Below are 25,036 nucleotides of genomic sequence, written 5' to 3'. Positions count from 1 at the left end.
CTGCTCCCGATCTGGACTGACTGAGGTCTCCCAGTCAGGAAGTCTAGGATCCAGTTGCAGAGAGAGGTGTTCAGGCCCAGTAGGCTCAGCTTTCCAATCAGTTTCTGAGGGATGATTGTGTTGAATGCTGAACTGAAGTCTATGAACAGCATTCGAACGTATGTGTCTTTTTTGTCCAGGTGGGTTAGGGCCAGGTGGAGGGTGATGGCAATGGCGTCATCTGTTGAGCGGTTGGGACGGTACGCAAACTGTAGGGGGTCCAGTGAGGGGGGCAGCAGGGTCTTGATATGCCTCATGACGAGCCTCTCGAAACACTTCATGATGATGGATGAGAGTGCAACGGGACGGTAGTCATTTAGGCAGGACACTGAAGACTTCTTCAGCACTGGGACGATGGTGGCAGCCTTGAAGCATGTTGGAATGGTGGCGTTGCTCAGGGAGATGTTGAAGATGTCAGTGAGAACATCTGTTAGCTGGTCTGCACATCCTCTGAGAACTCTACCAGGAATGTTGTCGGGTCCAGCAGCCTTCCGTGGGTTGACCCTGCACAGGGTTCTTCTCACATCAGCCATGGTGAGACACAGCACCTGGTCATTTCGAGGAAGGGTGGACTTCCTCGCCGCCACATCATTTTTCACCTCAAAACGAGCGTAGAAGTTATTCCGTGCATCTGGGAAGGAGGCATCACCCGCACAGTCAGGTGATGTTGTCCTGTAATTGGTGATGTCCTGAATGCCCTTCCACACGCGCCGTGTGTCGCCGCTGTCCTGGAAGTGGTTGTGGATTCGCTGGGTGTGTGCATGCTTTGCCCCTCTGATGGTCCCGGACAGTTCAGCCCTCACAGTTCAAGAGCCTGATGGTTGAGGGGTAGTAACCTGATGGTATGAGTCTTAAGGCTCTTGGAGCTTTGGTACTGTGCACTCAGTGTCCACTTCATTAAGCACCTCCTGCACCTAATAAAGTGGCCACTAGCTGTACACTCATGGCCTTCTGATGCTGTAGCCCATCCACTTCAACATTTGATGTGTTGTGCATTCAGAGATGTTCTTCTGCACGCCAATGTTGTAACCTGTGGTTATTTGAATTATGTCACCTTCCTGTCAGCTTGAACCAGTCTGGCCATTCTCCTTTGAACCCTGTCATTTACAAAGCATTTCCACCCACAGGACAGCCAATCACTGGATTTTTTTTGTTTTTCGCACCATTCTCTATAAACTTTAAAGCTTACTGTCTGTGAAGGTCCCAAAGGATAAGCAGTTTCTGAGATTTTCAAACCACCTATTCTGGCACCAACAATTATTCCATGGTCAAAGTCATTTAGATCACATTTCTTCCCCATCCTGATGTTCGGTCTGAGCAACAACTGAACCTCTTGACCTTCTTTTATGCATTGAGTTGCTGCCATATGATTAGCTGATTAAATATTTGTATTAACAAGCAGGATCACAGATATACCTAATAAAGTGGCCACTGAGTGTATGTTGAGGAATGTACCCAAACCAGTTAAATAGAATTAGGATACAGATAAAGCATGGTCTTATCAACACAGAAAGTCGGTCAACAAAAAATCTTTCATTGCTGTTATGCCTCTATCAAATTATTATCCCTTATGATTATAATAATATATAATTTTTTATCTGCCTCCCCTTAAGTCCTGCCCTTTGATGAAAGTTGGGAGTGTGGTGACTGAGTTCATTGGAAAGTACATTTGGTTTGCAAGCTTTTGATTAACGAACAACAATTCGTTAAACTTGCCTGTTTTCTGTGTTCTTTCTGAACACCTGCAATTGAGATCTATCAACTGTTTTGAATATTATCCTCTTGATCACTTTGCTTATTGCCTTTCCCTTGACATTCAGTAGGTGGAGTAAAGTTCAAATTAAAACAAATAGAAGAGATTTTAACTGCTGGTGGCAACAGAACAGTTACTGCTGTGTTAACCTTTATAATAAACTCCTACTAATTTGCAAAGGAAGGTTATTGTGAGCATTACGAATGACTCATACATCACCTTCTATTTTCAGATACTGTTAGAAGTTGAAATCAACAACAATTTCAACCAGCCTATTAATTTTCATAGGTTGTATGATGATTTTTCTTCACATCATATTGTAGAATTGAGCTATGAATTGGGTTAGTAAGTTTGCTGATGACACAGAAGTTGGGGGTGTTGTGGATAGTGTGGAGGGCTGTCAGAGGTTACAATGGGACATTGACAGGATGCAAAATTGGGCTGAGAAGTGGCAGATGGAGTTCAACCCAGATAAGTGTGAGGTGGTTCATTCTGGTAGGTTAAATATGATGGCAGAATATAGTATTAATAGTAAGGCTCTTGGCAGTGTGGAGGATCAGAGGGATCTTGGTGTCCGAGTCCATAGGACACCCAAGGCTGCTGCACAGGTTAAAAAAGCATACAGTGCGTTGGCCTTTATCAATCGTAGGATTGAGTTTAGGAGCCGAGAGGTAATGTTGCAGCTATATAGGACCCTGGTCAGACACCACTTGGAGTACTGTGCTCAGTTCTGGTTGCCTCACTATAGGAAGGATGTGGAAACCATAGAAAGGGTGCAGAGGAGATTTACAAGGACATCCTAATGAAGGGTCTCAGCCCGAAACGTTGACTGATCATTTCCACAGATGCTGCCCGACCTGCTGAGTTCCTCCAGCATGTTGTACATGTTGCCTTGACCCCAGCATCTGCAGTGTACTTTGTGTTTACAAGGATGTTGCCTGGATTGGGGAGCATGCCTCATGAGAATAGGTTGAGTGAACTCGGCCTTTTCTCCTTGAAGCAACAGAGGATGAGAGGTGACCTGACAGAGGTGTATAAGATGAGAGACATTGATCGTGTGGGTAGACAGAAGCTTTTTCCCAGGGCTAAAATGGCTAGCACGAGAGGGCACAGTTTTAAGGTGCCTGGAAGTAGGTACAGAGGAGATGTCAGGGTTAAGCTGTTTTTTTTAAATGTAGAGAGTGGGGGGTGTGTGGAATGGGCTGCCAACAATGGTGGTGGAGGTGGATACGATAGGGTCTTTTAAGAGACTCCTGGACAGGTATATGGAGCTCAGAAAAATAGAGTGCTATGGGTAACCCTAGGTAATTTCTCAGGTAAGGACCTGTTTGGCATAGCTTTGTGGGCCAAAGGGCTTGTATTATGCTGTAGGTTTTTCTAAGTTTCTTCGAATTTTAGAATGGAATTTTAGTTAGTGGAGATGCAAGAGACTGCAGATGCTGTAGTCTGAAGCAACAAATAAGAAGGTGGAGAAACTCAGGCAGGCAGCATCTGTGAAAGAAAATGGACATATTGTGGTAAAGTATGTTTACCTGTCTGGACACGCCCCTCTGCTGACTGCTCCTGTGGCTCCTCCCACAGACCCCTGTATAAAGGAGGTTGGAGGCACTGCTCCTCCCTCAGTCTCCGAGATGCCGTGCTCTGTTTTGCTGCTAATAAAAGCCTATTGTTCACCTCCCGTCTCTGAGAGTTACTGATGGTGCATCACATATCTTGGATCGAGCTCTTCATCTGGGCACCTCTTTATAATTAACCGTATAATGCACACTCAGCTGGACTAATTTGCTTATCTATCTATCCACAGGGGACTGTCCTGTATCCCTTTCTCTTCACCATCTACACCTCGGACTTCAGCTACAACACAGAGTCTTGCCATCTTCAGAAGTTTTCTGATGACTCTGCCATAGTTGGATGCATCAGCAAGGGAGATGAGGCTGAGTACAGGGCTACGGTGGGAAACTTTGTCACATGGTGCGAGCAGAATCATCTGCAGCTTAATGTGAAAAAGACTAAGGAGCTAGTGGTGGACCTGAGGAGAGCTAAGGCACTGGTGACCCCTGTTTCCATCCAAGGGGTCAATGTGGACATGGTGGAGGATTACAAGTACCTGGGGATACGAATGGACAATAAACTGGACTGGTCAAAGAACACTGAGGCTGTCTACAAGAAGGGTCAGAGCCGTCTCTACTTCCTGAGGAGACTAAGGTCCTTTAACATCTGCCGGACGATGCTGAGGATGTTCTACGAGGCTGTGGTGGCCAGTGCTATCATATTTGCTGTTGTGTGCTGGGGCAGCAGGCTGAGGGGAGCAGACACCAACAGAATCAACAAACTCATTTGTAAGGCCAGTGATGTTGTGGGGGTGGAACTGGACTCTCTGATGGTAGTGTCTGAAAAGAGGATGCTGTCCAAGTTGCATGCCACCTTGGACAATGACTCCCATCCACTCCATAATGTACTGGTTAGGCACAGGAGTACGTTCAGCCAGAGACTCATTCCACCGAGATGCAACACTGAGCCTCATAGGAAGTCATTCCTACCTGTGGCCATCAAACTTTACAATTCCTCCCTCGGAGTGTCAGACACCCTGAGCCAATAGGCTGGTCCTGGACTTATTTCCACTTGGCATGATTAACTTAGTATTATTTAATTATTTATGGTTTTATATTGCTATATTTCTTCACTATTCTTGGTTGGTGCGGATGTAATGAAACCCATTTTCCCTCGGGATGAATAAAGTCTGTCTTTCTGTCTGTCTTGCTATAGCTTCTAACCTCTATTGGTTTCCAGTTCATAAATCACCATGAGCTGGGTGAAAGCACGTGCTAAGGAAGAGACACAAACACCGAGTTTTGTTAAGAACTCTAGAGAATAAAGGAAAATAATAAATGCCAGATACACAGGATCCGCTAACTAAAAACACTGTAACTCCATCACTGTGGTTCAAAAGCAGTAACTAGGCCTAAATTAATACTGCTCCTTTAACAGCATCTAAGTTACTAATCTTTCCCAGAACGTGGACTAAGGTAGGCGGGGAATATTGTTGTTACTCTGCTTTGATCTAAACCTGACAAAACTGAAAGGAAAAGAAAGGAGTTAAACAGGAATGCAAAGAAAGCCCAATTGGCTGGAATGCAAGCATTCTCACGTGCGTGATTGCCTTCTTCCTTCAGCTGCTCATCTGCCAGAGCGCCCAGACTTTGCAGTGGTTTCTACGATTATGACACAAATTTAAATTTCTTATCGTCTCTTTGATTCCCTCCTCGAGTTTAGCCATCCCTGTATCAATAACATTGGCCAGCAAATTCCTGTGCACTGTCATTGGCTCAGATGGTGTCCTTCTGATCTTTGATGCTAAGGGATCAGAGAATATTGGCTTCCGGCAGGGGGTTGGGGTTGTAGACATGGCACAGGGTCCGTCATCACCTTTGAAAACGGCAGAGATTGCTCAAGAAGGCACATTGCCTATGGCTGTTCCTTTAACAACATTGAAAATGTCAATTAAAGTTCATGTTTCATTTCCAAGGCACTGGAAAGCACAGTGGAAAGTTATTTGTGAGAATGAGACTAACAATAACAGTAGCTGAAAACTCCAGTTATAGTTGAAAACCATATTTTACAATTATGTGCCATCGTTACTCACATAGACTAGTGAAAGAGGTCCTTCCCTTCTGGGAATAGAGATGGCAAATACATACTTCAGCTGTGACACCAGCACATGGACCGCTGCCCCTGTGGTGTACCCTCTGACAAGAGGGTCAGAAAGGTATGTGACAACAAATCCAAATTGTATCACCCCCAACATGATCTGTGCAAAGAGAAGAAACACAAGTTGCAGATATCAGTAACATTGTTCCTCAACCCAGCAACCTTCTGACAGCCTGTCTTCCCTTCAGCTGTGACTTGTTTAGACTGCTGATTAGCTTGAGTTACATGCCCTTTGTGAGCACAGGCAATTGAAAGTGATTAATACAGCTTTATCACCTTGAATGCATCTTTATGGATATGAGATTGAACTTGGGTGAAGTCCATGATAAGACAAATAAACCTCATTTTAATTAGTGGTGGAAGTAAACAGCAACCCCCATTTTACATAGAATGTACAGAGCACATTTATTTTGCATCCTACATGCATTGCATATCTGATCTGACGTTTGCAGATGATACCAGCTTAGTGGGATGGATCTGAAAAAACAAGAAGTTGGAGTACAGGAAGGAGACAGTGTTTAGCGACACTGTGATGACAACCTTCCCTCATTGTCAGGTTGAAGTTCTGGAGCATGTTGATATTAAGGGAGAGGAGGTGTTAAAATACATTAGGACGGATAAGTTCCCGGGGCCTGACGGGATATTCCCCAGGCTGCTCCACGAGGTGAGGGAAGAGATTGCTGAGCCTCTGGCTAGGTTCTTTATGTTTTCGTTGTCCATGGGAATGGTACCGGAGGATTGGAGGGAGGCGAATTTTGTCCCTTTGTTCAAAAAGGTAGTAGGGATAGTCCGGGTAATTATAGACCAGTGAGCCTTACGTCTGTGGTGGGAAGGCTGTTGGAAAAGATTCTTAGAGATAGGATCTATGGGCATTTAGAGAATCATGGTCTGATCAGGGACAGACAGCATGGCTTTGTGAAGGGCAGATCGTGCCTAACAAGCCTGTTAGAGATCTTTGAGGAGGTGACCAGGCATATAGATGAGGGTAGTGCAGTGGATGTGATCTACATGGATTTTAGTAAGGCATTTGATAAGGTTCCACATGGTAGGCTTATTCAGAAAGTCAGAAGTCAGGGAACTTTGGCCAGGTGGATTCAGAATTGGCTTGCTTGCAGAAGGCAGAGGGTCGTGGTGGAGGGAGTACATTCGGATTGGGCGGTTGTGACTAGTTGCGTTCCACAAGGATCCGTTCTGGGACCTCTACTTTTTGTGATTTTTATTAAGGACCTGGATGTGGGGGTAGAAGGGTGGGTTGGCAAGTTTGCAGATGACACAAAGGTTGATGGTGTTGTGGATAGTGTAGAGGATTGTTGAAGATTGCAGAGAGACATTGATAGGATGCAGAAGTGGGCTGAGAAGTGGCAGATGGAGTTCAACCCAGAGAAGTGTGAGGTGGTACACTTTGGAAGGACAAACTCCAAGGCAGAGCACAAAGTAAATGGCAGGATACTTGATAGTGTTGAGGAGCAGAGGGATCTGGGGGTTCATGTCCACAGATCCCTGAAAGTTGCCTCACAGGTAGATAGGGTAGTTAAGAAAGCTTATGGGGTGTTAGCTTTCGTAAGTCGAGGGATAGAGTTTAAGAGTCGCGAGATAATGATGCAGCTCTATAAAACTCTGGTTAGGCCACACTTGGAGTACTGTGTCCAGTTCTGGTCGCCTCACTATAGGAAAGATGTGGAAGCATTGGAAAGGGTACAGAGGAGATTTACCAGGATGCTGCCTGGTTTAGATAGTATGCATTATGATCAGAGATTAAGGGAGCTAGGGCTTTACTCTTTGGAGAGGAGGATGAGAGGAGACATGATAGAGGTGTACAAGATATTAAGAGGAATAGACAGAGTGGACAGCCAGCACCTCTTCCCCAGGGCACCACTGCTCAGTACAAGAGGACATGGCTTTAAGGTAAGGGGTGGGAAGTTCAAGGAGGATATTAAAGGAAGGTTTTTTTACTCAGAGAGTGGTTGGGGTGTGGAATGCACTGCCTGAGTTAGTGGTGGAGGCAGATACATTAGTGAAATTTTAAGAGCCTGCTAGACAGGTATATGGAGGAATTTAAGGTGGAGGGATATATGGGAGGCAGGGTTTAAGGGTCAGCACAAAATTGTGGGCTGAAGGGCCTGTACTGTGCTGTAATGTTCTATGTTCTATATTGTCAGCAAAACTAACGAGCTGGTCATTGACTTATGGAAGTGGGGAGATGGACAGTGCACATTCTCCTATCTACATCAATGGCTTTGAGGTTGAGAAGGTTGAAAGAAACATAGAAAACCCACAGCACAATACTGGTCCTTCAGCCCACAAGGTTGTGCCAAACATGTCCCTACCCTAGAAATTACAAGAAAGCTTCAAGTTCATAAGACCACAGAACATAGGAGCAGAATTAGGCTATCTGGGTCATCAGGTCTGCGCGGCCATTCAATGATTTTCCTTCTCAATCCCATCACCTTGCCTTCTCACAGCCTTTGATGTGTATCCTAACCAGGGACCTATCAACCTCTCCTTAAAGATAACCAAAGACTTGGCCCCCATGGCTGTCTGAGGTAATGAATTCCACAGATTCACCACCCTCTGACTAGAGAAGTTCCTTTTCATCTCTGTTCTAAAGGGGCACCCATGTATTCTGAAGTTGTACCCTCTAGTCCTAGACTCCCACATCCATTCAATCTAGGTTTTTCAATATTCAGTAGGTTTCAATGAGATTCCCCTTCATTCTTCTGAACCACAGGAAGTACAGGCCCAGAGCCAAACACTCCTCATATGTTACCCTTTCATTCCTGCGACCATTCTCATGAACATTCTCCGGACCCTCTCCAATGCCAGCTTTCTTCGATAAGAGGTCCAAAACTGCTCACAATATTCCAAGTGTAACCTGACCTATGTCTTATATGTAAAGCTGCTGCATCTCATCCTTGCTCCTGTATACTAGTCCTCTCAAAATGAATGCTAACATTGCATTTGCATTCCTCACCACCAACACAATCTTCAAGTTAACCTTTACGGAATCCTGCATGAGGACTCCCAAGTCCCTTTGCACCTCTGATTTTTGCATTTTCACCCTGTATAGAACATATTCTGTGCCTTTATTCATTCTAACAAAATGCATGACCGTATGCATCCCTACACTATATTCCATCTGCCACTTTTTTGTCCATTCTCGCAAACTGGGTCGTTCTGCAGACTCCCTGCTTTTTCAACACCACATGCCCCTCCACCTATTTTGTATCATCTGCAAACATAGCCACAAAATCATCAATACTGTCATCCAAATCACTGACGTATAACGTGAAAAGTGGTACCAGCACCGACCCCTGCAGAACACTATTAGTCACCAGCACAGTCAAACAGAAAAGAATCCCTTTATTCCCACATTTTGCCTCCAGCCAGTCAGCTAATCTTCTATCCATGCTAATATCTTTATAACATGGGTTCTTATCTTGTTTGGTAGCCTCATGTGCAGCACCTTGTCAAAGTCCTTCTCAAAATCAAAGTAATCAACATCCACTGACTCTCCTTTGTTCACCCTGCCTATTATTTCCTCAAAGTATTCCAACGAACTTGTCAGGCAAGATTTCTCCTTCAGAACACCTACTGACTCGCATCTATTTTATCACATGCCTCCAAGTACCCCAAAACTTCATCCTTAATAATGAACTCCAACATCTTCCCAACTACTGGAGTCAGGCTAACTGCTCTATAATTTCCTATCTTTTGCCTTCCTCCCTTCTTAAAGTGTGGTGACATTTGCAATTTTTCAGTCCTCTAGAACAATTCCAGAATCTAGTTCCTAGGAGTGAACATCTCCAATAGCCTATCTTGATCCAATCATGTTGATGTCAAGGCCAAGAAGGCTCACCAGTGCCTCTACCTCCTAAGGATGGTAAAGAAAGTTGGCATGTCCCTGACCATCCTTACACACTTTTTATCACTACACCATAGGAAACACTGTCTGGCTGCACTCTGTTCATGAATGTAAGAATCTGCATCGTGAAAACCAGCCCTCATCTTCACGGACTGTCTATACTTCTTGCTGCGTCAGTGAAGCATACAGCATAACTAAAGACCCTGGCCACCCCTCCCCCCACCCCCATACCACCCCTCAATCTCTCTCACCAGGCATAAGATACACATTCCACAAGGCTCAAGGACAGCTTCTACCCCACAGTAATAATTGTTCCCTAGTATGATGAGATGGAATTTTGACTGCATAATCTACTTTGTTAATGATCTTGTGCTTTATTGTTTATCTGCACTGAACTCTCTGTAGTTGCTGCATTTCATTCTGTATTGTTATCATTTTACCTTGTTCTACCTCAATGCTTTCAAATTGATCTGCAGGAACAGCATTCAGGATAATTGTTTCACCGTAGCTTGGTACATGTGAGAATAATAAACAAATTCCAGTATTCCCTTGCAGTCACTTTGTTTTGCTTCCCACCAAAAGACTTGATAATGGAATAAAATGTCATTTTAGCATTTGTTTCTTTTTGCACTACATCAGACTGCACTGCGGGGCACCCTGGTAATGTATCAGTTACGGCAATGTTGTTACAGCTCAACCACTCTGAAGTTTGGAGCTCAGTTCTGATGCTGTCTTTAAAGAGTTTGCAAACTTTCCCTGTGAACCACATGCTTCCTCTGGGTGCTCCAGTTCCCTCCCACAATCCAAAAACATACTGGTTACTGGGTTAATTGGTCATTGTGAATTGTGCTCTGATTAGGCTAGGGTTAAACTGGGGGTTGCTGGGTGGCACAATATGGCTTGTTGTTCCATACTGTATCTCTAAATAAAACAATTTGAAATATGTGTGTCTTCCTCTTTTTTTTGCTGTTACTGTATATTTATTGTTGCCGTGTGTAAAGTTTGCTCCGTGAGCTTCACGTGAGCAAGGAATTTCATTGCAACCTGGTGTACATGACATCAAACCCATCTAAATCTGAATGGAAGCTAGGATTAAGAAACGTTCTGACAAGAATCTTCCTGTTAAAATGGAACTATTTCCAGTAAGTACTGAATTGTCTTTGATTCTCAATGAGGGACCTGCCTGACTTCCCCGGTTCATGATAGTGTAATGTTTGTGCATTTTAGGTGCTGACCCCTCTCTCACACACCAGTCCATGGTAAATTAGTGAGTAGAATAGCTCTAAGACATTGCTTCCTCTTAGCTGCAATGCCTCATTAAGATGTCAGAAATGACTGACAGTCCATTGGCAAATACAACTCAAAGATCGCAAACAAAAGATTTCATTGGTGTTCTCCTTAAGCCTATATCTTGTTCTCCCTTTCTTTACAGATAGCTGACTTTAATACTTTGAGCAAATCAGAGGCAGATTTAGGCATACAAGCACAAGCCATTGACTGCCATGTTGGTGGCTGGCTAGTGAAGAACTGGGTGACAAGCAGATAGGGGATGAGAAATAGGGCGAGTTGCTGCTCAGATATTGAGTTATGTGCTTGGAATAGAGATGGATTGTGCTTACTTGGGTGCTAAAGGTGGCTCAGTATGTAGCACACCCTCTCTGTTATCTTCCTCAACATAACAGTCAGTTCTGCAGAAAGTACTCTCACAATACCAAAGGAGTCATTCAGCCCATTTGTTCATACCAGCTTCTGAAAGAAATGATCCCATTATTCCCATTCTCTCACAAATAACCATCAACCTACACAAAAGGTTGATTTACAACCTACCAGCTCATCTCTGTGATATGGGAGGAAACTGAAACACTTGGAGGAAAGCCAAGCAGGGGCTGTGTAAATCCTGCACAGGTAGATTCTGAGACCAGGATTGAACTGAGGTCCACGCTTGTTAGGAAGGTTACGGTTCAAGTCATGCTCCAGAAAGGTCAGTAAAATATCTAAGTGTTGCACTACTGAAAGTTGTTGTCTTTTACCTTTGAAGTAGATATACAAGATCCCATTTGAAGAACAGCAGGAGAATTAGCTTGAACCTTTGGGCCACTAGTTGCCCTCACTGAACAATACCAGAAAATAATACATCTTAACAATCTTGCAAGCTCAAGCTGGCATTGCTGTACGCATGAAATTACTGTGGGTGAACAGACTCTTGCCATACTTAGCACACAGCAGTGACAATACCTCAAACAATATTCATTAGCTGTAGAGTGCCTTGGGATATCCTGAAAATGATATGGAAGTTGCTATAAAAATTCATGTACTTCTTTTAATTGTGGGAAAAATTAAATTGCAAAGTCTTGTCTGCACTGCAGTTAGGCCAATTTTTCAATAGGTTTCAAATTGCTTTCTAATTGCTTCCCAATAACTTGCTGTACCTGTATTGCTAACTTTATATGTTTTATATTTTAAATGTTGGAGCCCTCAATCACATCTTTCCATTTTTCTGCCCCATATCAATAATGGTTGTGATTTTCATTGTGACAACTCACTTGAAAGATCCCTGAAAGGAAAGTAACTGTGGCTGCAACTTTCACTCTCATCATGTCTCTTGCCATTTCGTCAATTACAGTTCCATTTGTAGCATTCATAGAACTGATCACAAAGTTTTCATCTGGAGCCATCCTCTCTGTTATGGTTCCTAACATGACACTCAGTACTGCAAAAGACCCTATAACAAGACAAAAATAAATAAAGATGAAGTCAAAGAAACTATAAGCATCAATCAGAAAGTTGTAAAGAGAACTTCTGGCATGTTGGCCTTCATAAATCAAAGTATTGAGTACAGGAGTTGGGATGTTATGTTGAAGTTGTATAACACATGGTGAGGTCTAATTTGGAGTATTGTGTGTAGTTCTGGTCACCTACCTGCATGAAGGATATCAACAAGACTGAAAGAGTGCAGAGAAAATTTATAAGGATGTTGCCAGGACTTGAGGACCTGAGTTATAGGAAAAGGTTGAATAGGTTAGGACTGTATTCCCTAGAGCATAGGAGAATGAGGGGTGATTTGATAAAGGCACACAGTACATAATTATGAGCGGTATCATTGTCGTATGACGTAGATGATCATGGTCCCTCGACCATGATCGTTCGTAGAAAATTTTTCTGCAGAAGTGGTTTGCCATTGCCTTCTGGGCAGTGTCTTTACAAGACAGGTGACCCCAGTCATTTATCAATAACTTTCCAGAGATTGCCTGCCTTGCATCAGTGGTCGCATAACCAGGCCTTGTGATCAGCACTAGCTGCTCATACGACCACTAGAATTAGAGGTTATAGGTTAATAATGAAAGGTGAAATGTTGAGAGTAACATGACGAGAAATTCTTCACTCAGGGTGGTGAGAGTATGGAACAAGCTGCCAGTGCAAGAGATGGATGCGGGTTCGATTTTAATATTTTAAAAAATTGGATAAGTACATGCATGGGAGAGATATGGAGGGCTATGGGGCTAGGCAGCATAATAGTTCAGCACAGACTAGGTGGGATGAAGGCCCGTTTCTCTGCTGTAGTGTCCTATGACTGTGAATCTAAATAATTCTTACCTTTCCCCTGCAAATGCCGAGCTTACCTACTGAAACGTGTCTGGACGTCCCAAATATGAAGTACACGAGCACGGGGAAAAAAGATGTGTAGAGACCATACACAGGGGGAACAGCTGCCAAAAGGGCATAAGCCATACCTGTAAAGCAAAATGTAAATAAAGTCAGTGTTCCTATACCAGTAGATCCATTTTTCAAAAATGGAAATTAAGATGTTGTCTCATGACCATTCAGTATACAATTTCATGAAATAAATGCCAAATATTGGCTCTTTTAAAACTTTATGGCTTGCTCTATCATGTAATACCAAGACTGTTGCCTGGTGCCCTTTAATCAAACATGGTACAACCTACAACACTTGATTTGTTCTTTCTCTCTGATAAATCTGGCCAAAAGAGGTTGATTCTGTCAGGAAATCTAGAGGAGGCTTAAAACAAAAACAGAGAAAAGTTCAGGTTTAAAGTAAATTTTATTATCAAAATACATACATGTCACCATATACAACCCTGAGATTAATATTCTTACGTGTATACATGGCAAATCCAAGAAACACAATAGAAACAATGAAAGACCATATCCAACAAGATGGATAAACAACCAATGTGCACAAGACACCAATCTGTGTAAATACAAAAGAAATAATAGTAAATATTAAGAACATGAGATAAAGTGTCCTTGAGAGTTAGCCCATAGGTTGTGGGAACAGTTCAATGATTGGTTGAGTTAAGTTTTCCTCTGATGTTTAAGAGGTAATAACCATTCCTGAACCTGGTGGTGTGGGTCCTGAGGCTAATGTATCTGCTTCAAAGTTCAGAGTACATTTATTATGAAAGCATGTATAAATTATACAACCTTGAGATTCTTCCGCTTACAGACAGCCACCAAACAAGAAACCCAAAAGAACCCAATTTAAATAAAGACCAACACCCAATAGACAGGGAAAAAACCAAAACAAATCAAACAATAAAGCAAGCACCAGCATTCGGAATGAAACAGAATCCATAACCAAAGGCAGGAACAGCTGGAAAAGGTCCACAGCATCAGTCTCAGTCCGCCACACAGGCAGCGAAACGCAGTGGCTTGGATGGTGGGTGTCCTCGATGATGGATGCTGCTTTCCTGTGGATATGCTCAATGGTGGGGAGGGTTTTACCAAATGATGGACTGGTCCATATCCACTACTTTCTGAAGGATTTTCCACTTAAGAGCATTGGTGTTTCCATACCAAGCTTCAAACACTAAATTTCAGAAAATAGATATAGTTTTCAGAGATATGGTAATCTGATGAAATACTTGCTAAAATCTTCTCCAAAACATTGAGGTGGAACATCCATTTGAGAGCTGATGCTTTGGCCATTTGTTAGATGCTTTTTATTCAGATCCACTGAACTGAATACTGAGAGGATGCACATTATTAAGAAGTCACAATTACTGTAGAGAAAATCTTGCCTATTGAGTGGAGTATAGCTACTCTTCTGGTGTTGTGTTTTAAAGTAAACCCAGGCCACATATTCAACAATGGCTTTCCATCTTCATAAAGATACATTCCACAAAACGGGCAAAGCATGTTTCTTAAAGATACTGTTAAAACTCTCATCGACAGCTATCAAGCATGAACTTCTATCTCATTATGCTTGATTGGATTTATAAATTAACCTCATGGGAGCAATTTTTGTAGCAGTTGTTCTCATCCCCCACGTAAGCCCACCTTACTCTCTTCTCACTGCTATTATCTGCCAGGAGGTGCAGGACTCCTGTGTTCCATGCTGCCACGTTCGGGAGCAGCTGCCCTGCAGCCATGGAGCTTCTGGACTGGCTGGAAGTCTCTACTTGCCCCAATATTCTTTGCTTACATTTTATTATTTGCATGTTTAGTCTCCTCTGCACATTGGATGTGTGTTACTGCTTTCTTTGTGGATTTTACTGCATTTCTTTGTTTTCCTGTGGGAACTTCATGAAAATGCATCTCAGCATTGTGCATGGTATACATCCCTTGATAATAAATTTACTTTGAACTTTAACTCCATCACAGTCTAATACAATCTATCTGGCCCTCCCAGTATCCACACAGCTAATAGGAGTCACCTGCTGCTGGTTTCTAACACATCACCTGCAGCCTGTTTAAACTCATGTCTTAGCCATGGTGCTTGTTCACTTATGAAACCAGCCAGCCTGAAGAATTTGCTCCTGGACTTGTTGCCTGTTGTGTTTAGTATGTGTTCTCTCTTGTTTTATAGCTCGCCATGACTTGTTATTTTGGAGTCTATTATTAAAGTTATTGTCCACTATTGAATCATCCCTGCTACTCTGAATGCCACAACCTGACTCAATGACTATCGTCCAGTAGCACATACATCCACTGTGATGAAATGTTTTGAGAGGCTGCTGATGGAACATACCAACTCCTGCCTAAGGAGCAATTTGGATCTGCTCTATCTCTCAACAAGTCTGCAACAGATGCCATTTCATTGGCTCTTCACTCAACCCTGGAACATCTGGACAGCAAAGGTATATACATCATGATGCCTTTATTGACTACAGCTCAGAATTCAATATTCTCATCCTCTCAAAACTAATCAAAAAGCTTCAAGACCTTGGCTTCAATTCCTCCTTGTGCATTTGGATCCTCTATTTCCTCACCTGCAGACCCCAGTCAGTTTGGATTGGCAAGAAAAGCTCCTCCACAACCTCCTTCAGCACAAGGCTGAGTGCTTAGCCCCCTGCTCTACTCATTTTATATTTAGGACTGTGAGGCTAGCACAGCTCCATTGCCAAGTTTAAGATTGCTGGTGAATCAGCATATAGGAGGGAGATTGAAAATCTGGCTGAGTGGTGCCACAATGTCAGCAAGACCAGAGAGCTGAATATTGACTTCCTGAGGAGGAAACCGGAGATCCATGAGCCAGGCTTCCTCAGGGATCAGAGGTGGAGAGGATCAACAACTTAAAATTCTTTGGCGTCGTCATTTCAGAGGACCCATCCTGGGCCCAGAACGCAAGTGCAATTATGAAGGAAGCATGGCAGTGCCTCTACTTCCTTAGTTTGCAAAGATTTGACATGACAGCTGAAATTTTGTCAAACTTCTATAGATATGTGGTGGGGAGTTTATTGACTGGTTGCATCTCAGCCCGATATGTAAACATCAATGCCTTTATATGGTAAATCCTACAAAAAGTAGTGGACATGGTCAAAACAAAAGAAAATCTGCAGATGCTGGAAATCCAAGCAGCACACACAAAATGCCGGAGGAACTCAGCAGGCCAGGCAGCCCGAAACATCGACTGTACTTTTTGTCTATAGATGCTGCCTGGCCTGCTGAGTTCCTCCAGCATTTTGTGTGGATATGGCCCAGTCCATCACAGCTATAGTCCTACTCACCATTACGTACACTTACACAAAGCTCTGTCGCAGGAAAGCAGCATCTATCGTCAAGGACCACGACCACTCAGAGATCATGCTCTCTTCTCGCTGCTGCCATTGAGAAGGAGTTACAGAAGCCTCAGGACCCACAACACCAGGTTCAGGAACAGTTATTAACCCTCAAGCATTAGGCTCTTGAACCAGAGGGGATAACGTCATTTCACTTGCCCCCATCACTGAATTGTTCCCGAACCTATGGACTCACTTTCAACGACCCTTGATCTCATGTTCTCAACATTTATTGTTTATTTATTATTATTTTTTTTCTTTTGTATTTGCACAGTTTGTCTTTGGCATATTGGTTGTTTGTCCTGTTGGGTGCAGTCTTTCACTAATTCCTTTATGGTTATTGAATTCATTCACAGGGTTGTATATGGTGACATATATGAACTTTGATAATAAATTTACTTTGAACTTTTGTCAAAGTGTAGACACCACAATCACCATGAGTTGGTGTATGTAAAAACTGAAGTGCTCACTCTGTGGTAACTGCACAATTCCAACACTGAATCCAGAGCAAATGTCGCCTAATAACCATTCTCGGAATGTATACTTGGGCAGCCAGCGAAGGATTGGCACCAACTTGAACAGGTAGTACTGAGCTTTGGCACTTGAACATCTGAAAGAAGTAAAGGTGTTCAGTTAGTGTTAGATTTAATTGCAATCCCTTGGTAGCCCCAGCAATGATACTTCTACATTCCTGTTGGATAGTCAACCTCAAGCCCTCTTGTTTGAAAAAAAAATCCACTGATCTCTTCACCAATAAAAAATATCAGAGATTGAATTTAATTTATGTACCAAACTAAAAAAAACAATTAAAGTTGGGGATAATAATAATTTATTCCTAAACTGTTACTAAAACATTCATGACCACTTTAAGAAAATGTTTTACTATATGCTACACACACAAAATGCTGGAGGAACTCAGCAGGTCAGACAGCATCCATGGAAATGAATAAACAGTCAACATTTTGGGCCAAGACCCTTTATCAAAATCTCTTACGTTTATAAGACCATAAGACACAGGAGCAGAATTTGGCCACTGGCCCATTGAGACTGCACCATCGTTCATTCATGATTTATTATTCCTCTCAACTGCATTCTCCTACCTTTTCCCCATAACCTTTGACCCCTTTACTAACCAAGAACCTCTGCTTTAAATATACTCAGACTTGGCCTCCACAGCCGTCCATGGCAATGAATTCCACAGATTCACTACCTCTGGGTAAGAAATTCCTTCTCATCTGTTCTAAGTGGGCATCTCTCTATCCTGAGGCTGTGGCCTCTGGTCCCAGACTCCCCCACTGCATGTTTTACTGCATACTGTTTTGTGGAAGTAATAAGCAAAGATTCAGGATGTTTACAAAGGCATGGGAGGCTACTATCTGACTGTCAACACAAACAACAGAAGCATAAAATGATTGTATTTTAATGGGGTGGCACAGTAGCATTGAGTTACCATTAATACTTTATAGTGCAGTAATTACAGTTGGGGTTCAATTCATGCCACTGTATGTAAGGAACTTGTATGTTCTCCCTGTGATCACGTGGGTTTCTTCTGGGTGTCCTGTTTCCTCCCACTTTCCAAAGGAATAGGGGTTAGGGTTGGTAAATTGCAGGCATGCTATGTTGGTGCCCAAAGCATGGCAATGCTTGTGGTCTGCCCACAGCACGTCCTCAGACTATGTTTGTTGTTGACATGAGTGATACATTTCACAGTATGTGCCAATGGACATGTGAGAAATAAAGCTCAAACTAACGATATCTACAAATGGTATGGTATCATGAAAAAGTAAGGCACTTCGTTGCCACTATAACATAAATGTGGACTTAACTGCTATTAACATCATATAATCTACTTAACTATTTTTGAAGGGTGCTATGAAACAAAGTTTAACAGTGAGGTACACAAAGACATAATAATAGGAGCACGCACAAAAAGCTGGAGGTCAGACAGCATCCATGGAAATGAATGAATAGTTGAGTTTTCAGGCTGAGACCCTTTATCAGGGCTGGAAAGGAAGGGGGAAGACGTAGAATAAAAAGGTGGGGCAGGGGAAGGAGAATGACCTAGACGGTGATAGGTGGGAAAGGTAAAGGCTGGAGAAGAAGGAATCTGATAGGAGGAGAGTAGACCTTGGGAGAAAGGGAAGGAGGAGGAGGAGCAGGGGGAGATAATAGGCAGGTGAGAAAAGGTAAGAGGCCACAGTAAGGGATAGAAGAGGGAATACGGAGGAAAAAATGTTACCAGAAGGAGAAATTGATGTTCGTGCCATCAGATTGTAGGCTGCCTTAATGGTACATGTGGTGTTGTTCTTCCACCCTGACAGTGGCCTCAACGTGGCAAAAGAGGAGGTCATGGACCAACATGTTGGTCCATGATGGGATGGTTTTCTGAACCAACATGTCGAGGAACCAACGACAGAGCAGGCCATTCTAGATTGGGTATTGAGCAATGAGGAAGGGTCGGTTAGCAATCTTGTCGTGTGAGGACCCTTGGGTAAGAGTGACCATAATATGGTGGAATGCTTCATTAAGATGGAGAGTGACATAGTTAATTCAGAAACAAAGGTTCTGAACTTAAAGAAGGGTAACTTTGAAGGTATGAGACGTGAATTAGCTAAGATAGACTGGCAAATGATATTTAAAGGGTTGACGGTGGATATGCAATGGGAAGCATTTAAAGATCGCATGGATGTACTGCAACAAATATTCATCCCAGTTTGGCAAAAGAATAAAACAGGGAAGGTAGTGCACCCGTGGCTGACAAGGGAAATTAGGGATAGTATCAATTCCAAGGAAGAAACATACAAATTAGCCAGAAAAAGCGGCACACCTGAGGACTGGGAGAAATTCAGAGTCCAGCAGAGGAGGACAAAGGGCTTAATTAGGAAAGGGAAAAAAGATTATGAGAGAAAGCTGGCAGGGAACATAAAAACTGACTGTAAAAGTTTTTATAGATATGTGAAAAGGAAAAGATTGGTTAAGACAAATGTTTACAGTCAGAAACAGGTGAATTGATCATGGGGAACAAGGACGTGGCAGACCAATTGAATAACTACTTTGGATCTGTCTTCACTAAGGAGGACATAAATAAACTTCCGGAAATAGTAGGGGACCGAGGGTCTAGTGAGATGGAGGAACTGAGGGAAATACATGTAAGTAGGGAAGTGGTGTTAGGTAAATTGAAGGGATTAAAGGCAGATAAATCCCTAGGGCCAGATGGTCTGCATCCCAGAGTGCTTAAGGAAGTAGCCCAAGAAATAGTGGATGCATTTGTGATAATTTTTCAAAACTCCTTAGATTCTGGATTAGTTCCTGAGGATTGGAGGGTGGCTAATGTAACCCCACTTTTTAAAAAAAGGAGGGAGAGAGAAACCGGGGAATTATAGACCGGTTAGTCTGACGTCGGTGGTGCGGAAAATGCTAAGAGTCAGTTATCAAAGATGTGATAACAGCACATTTGGAAAGCAGTGAAATCATCGGACAAAGTCAGCATGGATTTGTGAAAGGAAAATCATGTCTGACGAATCTTATAGAATTTTTTGAGGATTTAACTAGTAGAGTAGATAGGGGAGAACCAGTGGATATGGTATATTTGGATTTTCAAAAGGCTTTTGACAAGGTCCCACACAGGAGATTAGTGTGCAAACTTAAAGCACACGGTATTGGGGGTATGGTATTGATGTGGATAGAGAATTGGTTGGCAAACAGGAAGCAAAGAGTGGGAGTAAACGGGACCTTTTCAGATTGGCAGGCAGTGACTAGTGGGGTACTGCAAGGCTCAGTGCTGGGACCCCAGTTGTTTACAATATATATTAATGATTTAGACGAGGGAATTAAATGCAGCATCTCCAAGTTTGTGGATGACACGAAGCTGGGCGGCGGTGTTAGCTGTGAGGAGGATGCTAAGAGGATGCAGGGTGACTTGGATAGGTTAGGTGAGTGGGCAAATTCATGGCAGATGCAATTTAATGTGGATAAATGTGAGGTTATCCACTTTGGTTGCAAGAACAGGAAAACAGATTATCATTTGAATGGTGGCCGATTAGGAAAAGGGGAAGTGCAACGAGACCTGGGTGTCATTGTATACCAGTCATTGAAGGTGGGCATGCAGGTACAGCAGGCGTTGAAAAAGGCAAATGGTATGTTGGCATTCATAGCAAAAGGATTTGAGTACAGGAGCAGGGAGGTTCTATTGCAGTTGTACAAGGCCTTGGTGAGACCACAGCTGGAGTATTGTGTGTAGTTTTGGTCCCCTAATCTGAGGAAAGACATTCTTGCCTTAGAGGGAGTACAAAGAAGGTTCACCAGATTGATTCCTGGGATAGCAGGACTTTCATATGAAGAAAGACTGGATCGACTAGGCTTATACTCACTGGAATTTAGAAGATTGAGGGGGGATCTTATTGAAACGTATAAAATTCTAAAGGGATCGGACAGGCTAGATGCAGGAAGATTGTTCCCAATGTTGGGGAAGTCCAGAACAAGGGGTCACAGTTTAAGGATAAAGGGGAAGCCTTTTAGGACTGAGATGAGGAAAAATTTCTTCACACAGAGTGGTGAATCTGTGGAATTCTCTGCCACAGGAAACAGTTGAGGCCGGTTCATTGTCTATATTTAAGAGGGAGTTAGATATGGCCCTTGTGGCTAAAGGGATCAGGGGGTATGGAGAGAAAGCAGGTACAGGGTTCTGAGTTGGATGATCAGCCATGATCATACTGAATGGCGGTGCAGGCTCGAAGGGCCGAATGGCCTACTCCTGCACCTATTTTCTATGTTTCTATGTTGGAATGAGAATGGGGATCGGAATAGGATAGAAAAATAAAAATAATCCAAACAGGCAAGTTTAAGAGGGTGCCAAAGGACAGTTTAAAATGGGTTCTAAGAGTAAACCTAACAATTATAGGCCTGTCAGTTTGATGTCAGTGGTGGGTAAATTAATGGAAAGTATTCTTAGAGATGGTATATATAATTATCTGGATAGACAGGGTCTGATTAGGAACAGTCAGCATGGATTTGTGCATGGAAAGTCATGTTTGACAAACCTTACTGAATTTTTTGAAGAGGTTACAAGGAAAGTTGACGAGGGTAAAGCAGTGGATGTTGTCTATATGGACTTCAGTAAGGCCTTTGACAAGGTTCCACACGGAAGGTTAGTTAGGAAGGTTCAATCCTTAGGTATTAATATTGAAGTAGTAAAATGGATTCAACAGTGGCTGGATGGGTGATGCCAGAGAGTAGTGGTGGATAACTGTTTGTCAGGTTGGAGGCCGGTGACTAGTGGTGTGCCTCAGGATCTGTACTGGGTCCAATGTTGTTTGTCATATACATTAATGATCTGGATAATGGGGTGGTAAATTGGATTAGTAAGTATGCAGATGACACTAAGGTAGGTGGCGTTGTAGATAATGAAGTAGGTTTTTAAAGCTTGCAGAGAGATTTAGGTCAGTTAGAAGAGTGGGCTGAATGATGGAAGATGGAGTTTAATGCTGATAAGTGTGAGATGCTACATTTTGGTAGGAATAATCCAAATAGGACATAGATGGTAAATGGTAGGGCATTGAAGAATGCAGTAGAACAGAGTGATCTCGGAATAATAGTGCATAGTTCCTTGAAAGTGGAATCTCATGTGGATAGGGTGGTGAAGAAAGCTTTTGGTATGCTGGCCTTTATAACTCAGAGCATTGAGTATGGGAGTTGAGACGTAATGTTAAAATTGTACAAGGCATTGGTGAGGCCAAATTTGGAGTATTGTGTACCGTTCTGGTCACTGAATTATAGGAAAGATGTCAACCAAATAGAGAGAGTACAGAGGAGATTTACTAGAATGTTACCTGGGTTTCAGCACCTAAGTTACAGAGAAAGGTTGAACAAGTTAGGTCTTTATTCTTTGGAGCGTAGAAGGTTGAGGGGGGACTTGATAGAGGTATTTAAAATTATGAGGGGGATAGATAGAGTTGACGTGGATAGGCTTTTTCCATTGAGAGTAGGGGAGATTCAAACAAGAGGACATGAGTTGAGAGTTAGGGGGCAAAAATTTAGGGGTAACATGAGGGGGAATTTCTTTACTCAGAGAGTGGTAGCTGTGTGGAATGAGCTTCCAGTAGAAGTGGTAGAGGCAGGATCGGTATTGTCATTTAAAGTAAAATTGGATAGGTATATGGACAGGAAAGGAATGGAGGGTTATGGGCTGAGTGCAGGTCGGTGGGACTAGGTGAGAGTAAGTGTTCAGCCTGGACTAGAAGGGCCGAAATGGCCTGTTTCCGTGCTGTAATTGTTATATGGTTATATGACATTTAGAACTGAGGCTGCTGAAAGTAAGACAATGGAAATGGAGGATGCCTAAGAAGCAAGAATAGGAAGGACATGGAAGTTCCAGACAGTTTTATGACCAGAGGAAGTCAGAGTATAAAAGAAGGCTGTGTCATGAATAGAACAAACATTTTTGTCACAGTGAGCGCTGACAAAGACTGAACCCAGCTGTGGAGGAAAGACAGACTTCCATGAGATGATGACCAGGGTTTATTCATACGAGTTCGAACAAAATATCAGTGGCTTGACAGAGCAACACTGCAAGATGTAACAAAAGCAAGGACTCTGCAATAAGTTCTAATCAGGAGTTCACTTAAATAGTCACCGAATGTAGAAAACCTATGCCAGTCAAAAGAAACTTAACACAATTAAACAGAAAGTACAAGGGGTTAACTACTCTCATTAAGACAACAGTTAACAAATTCAGGTGCTGTAGAAACTTTGGAGCCCAGTGGCCTCCAGCTACTCACCTAGACCCAAAGTGCTCATTATAATTTTACCTTGAACAAATTTTGGTACTGGGATTCAGTATCAGTTGGGCAGCCCAGAGTTGATTAGAACATGAGTATTAGAATCAGGAGTTGGCCATTTGATCACTTGTGTATGGTTCACCATTCAGTTAGTCTGTGGCTAACCTGTTCCTGGGGGAGGATTGGCTACCATCAGGAGTTGTCAGGAAATGTGGAGGAAGCTTGACCAAACAGTACAGCAGCAGAGACAATTTAGCAGTGAATGATATTTCACAAATAAACTGCAAAATAACAAGACACAAAGCAAGAGAGAACAGATTCTGTACTTAACAACAGGATAACTGAAGACTGGGGGCAACTGGTTGCAGCTGGCCAGTTTGTATGACTGAACAAGGATTGTGGATGACAGCTGGATTTAAACAGGTGATGCGTTGGAAATGAGTGTCAAATGACTCCTGATAGTGAGAGGAGACTGGGAGCTGGCCTGATAGGTATGACACAAACAGGAATGGCTAATTAATAAAAACTGTCCACTCAGTGCAGGAATGGGCCCATGGGCCCATTGATTCCATGCTGACTGTCATTAGAACAAATCTAATTTTATTCCTTGAACATTCCTCCCCCCACTGCCCCCATCCACCTGCTAGATTCCACACACACCGATACACAAGGGGCAATTTATAGTGGCCAATTAAGCTACCAGTCCACACTTCTTTGGGACTTATGAGGAAAATGAAGATGTGAAAGATACCCACTCTGGTAAATATGTAAATGCCTCACAGACAACACTGGGGGTTATGACTGAAATGACTGAAGGCTGACAAATCCCCAGGTCCAGATGGTCTGCACCCTAGGGTACTAAAGGAGGTGGCCCTGGAAACTGCGGATGCATTGGTAATCATTTTCCAATGTTCCTTAGATTCAGGATCAGTCCCTGAGGATTGGAGAATGGCTAATGTTATCCCACTTTTTAAGAAAGGAGGGAGGGAGAAAACAGAGAACTATCGACCTGTCAGCCTGACATCGGTGGTGGGGAAGATGCTAGAGTCCATTATTAAAGATGAAATAGTGGCATATCTAGAAAGCAGTGATAGGATTGGGCCGAGCCAGCATGGATTTACCAAGGGTAAATCATGCTTGACTAATCTGTTGGAGTTTTTCGAGGATGTAACCAGGAAGTTAGACGGGGGAGATCCAGTGGATGTAGTGTACCTCGATTTTCAGTAGGCATTTGATAAGGTCCCACAGAGGAGATTGGTGGGTAAAATCAAAGCACATGGCATTGGGGGGAAGACATTGACATGGATCGAAAACTGGTTGGCAGATAGAAAGCAAAGGGTAGCGGTGAATGGGTGTTTCTCGGAATGGCAGGTGGTGACTAGTGGGGTGCCACAGGGCTCGGTATTGGGACCACAGCTGTTTACGATTTACGTCAACGATTTAGATGAAGGCATTGAGAGTAACATCAGCAAATTTGCTGATGATACTAAGCTGGGTGGCAGTGTGACATGTGATGAGGATGTTAGGAGAATTCAGGGTGACTTGGATAGGCTGGGTGAGTGGGCAGATACTTGGCAGATGACGTTTAATGTGAATAAGTGTGAGGTTATCCACTTTGGGAGTAAGAACAGGAAGGCAGATTATTATCTGAATGGTGTAGAGTTAGGTAAGGGAGAAAAATAAAGAGATCTAGGAGTCCTTGTTCATCAGTCACTGAAGGTGAATGAGCAAGTGCAGCAGGCAGTGAAGAAGGCTAATGGAATGTTGGCCTTTATTACAAAGGGAATTGAGTACAAGAGCAAGGAAATCCTCTTGCATTTGTACAGAGTCCTGGTGAGACCACACCTGGAGTACTGTGTACAGTTTTGGTCTCCAGGGT

The 25,036-nt window shown here is 42.9% G+C and overlaps 1 protein-coding gene across 3 annotated transcripts in view; it reads right to left on the bottom strand.

Moving 5' to 3' along the window:
• Positions 1-25,036, bottom strand: part of slc26a6 (solute carrier family 26 member 6) — a 145,819-nt gene that overhangs the window by 58,299 nt on the left and 62,484 nt on the right. For all 3 annotated transcript variants that reach the window (XM_073072884.1, XM_073072885.1, XM_073072883.1), the window contains 4 exons: positions 16,852-16,991; positions 12,983-13,093; positions 11,906-12,084; positions 5,436-5,600 (listed from right to left, as the gene is read on the bottom strand). In XM_073072884.1, the coding sequence (XP_072928985.1) occupies positions 5,436-5,600; positions 11,906-12,084; positions 12,983-13,093; positions 16,852-16,991 (595 nt within the window). The remainder of the gene's footprint in view (positions 1-5,435; positions 5,601-11,905; positions 12,085-12,982; positions 13,094-16,851; positions 16,992-25,036) is intronic.

Source organism: Hemitrygon akajei, chromosome 19, assembly GCF_048418815.1.
Source record: "Hemitrygon akajei chromosome 19, sHemAka1.3, whole genome shotgun sequence".
NCBI classification, from domain to species: Eukaryota; Metazoa; Chordata; class Chondrichthyes; order Myliobatiformes; family Dasyatidae; genus Hemitrygon; species Hemitrygon akajei.
Note: the sequence above shows the minus strand (reverse complement) of the source record. Positions and strands in the feature narration are given on the sequence as shown.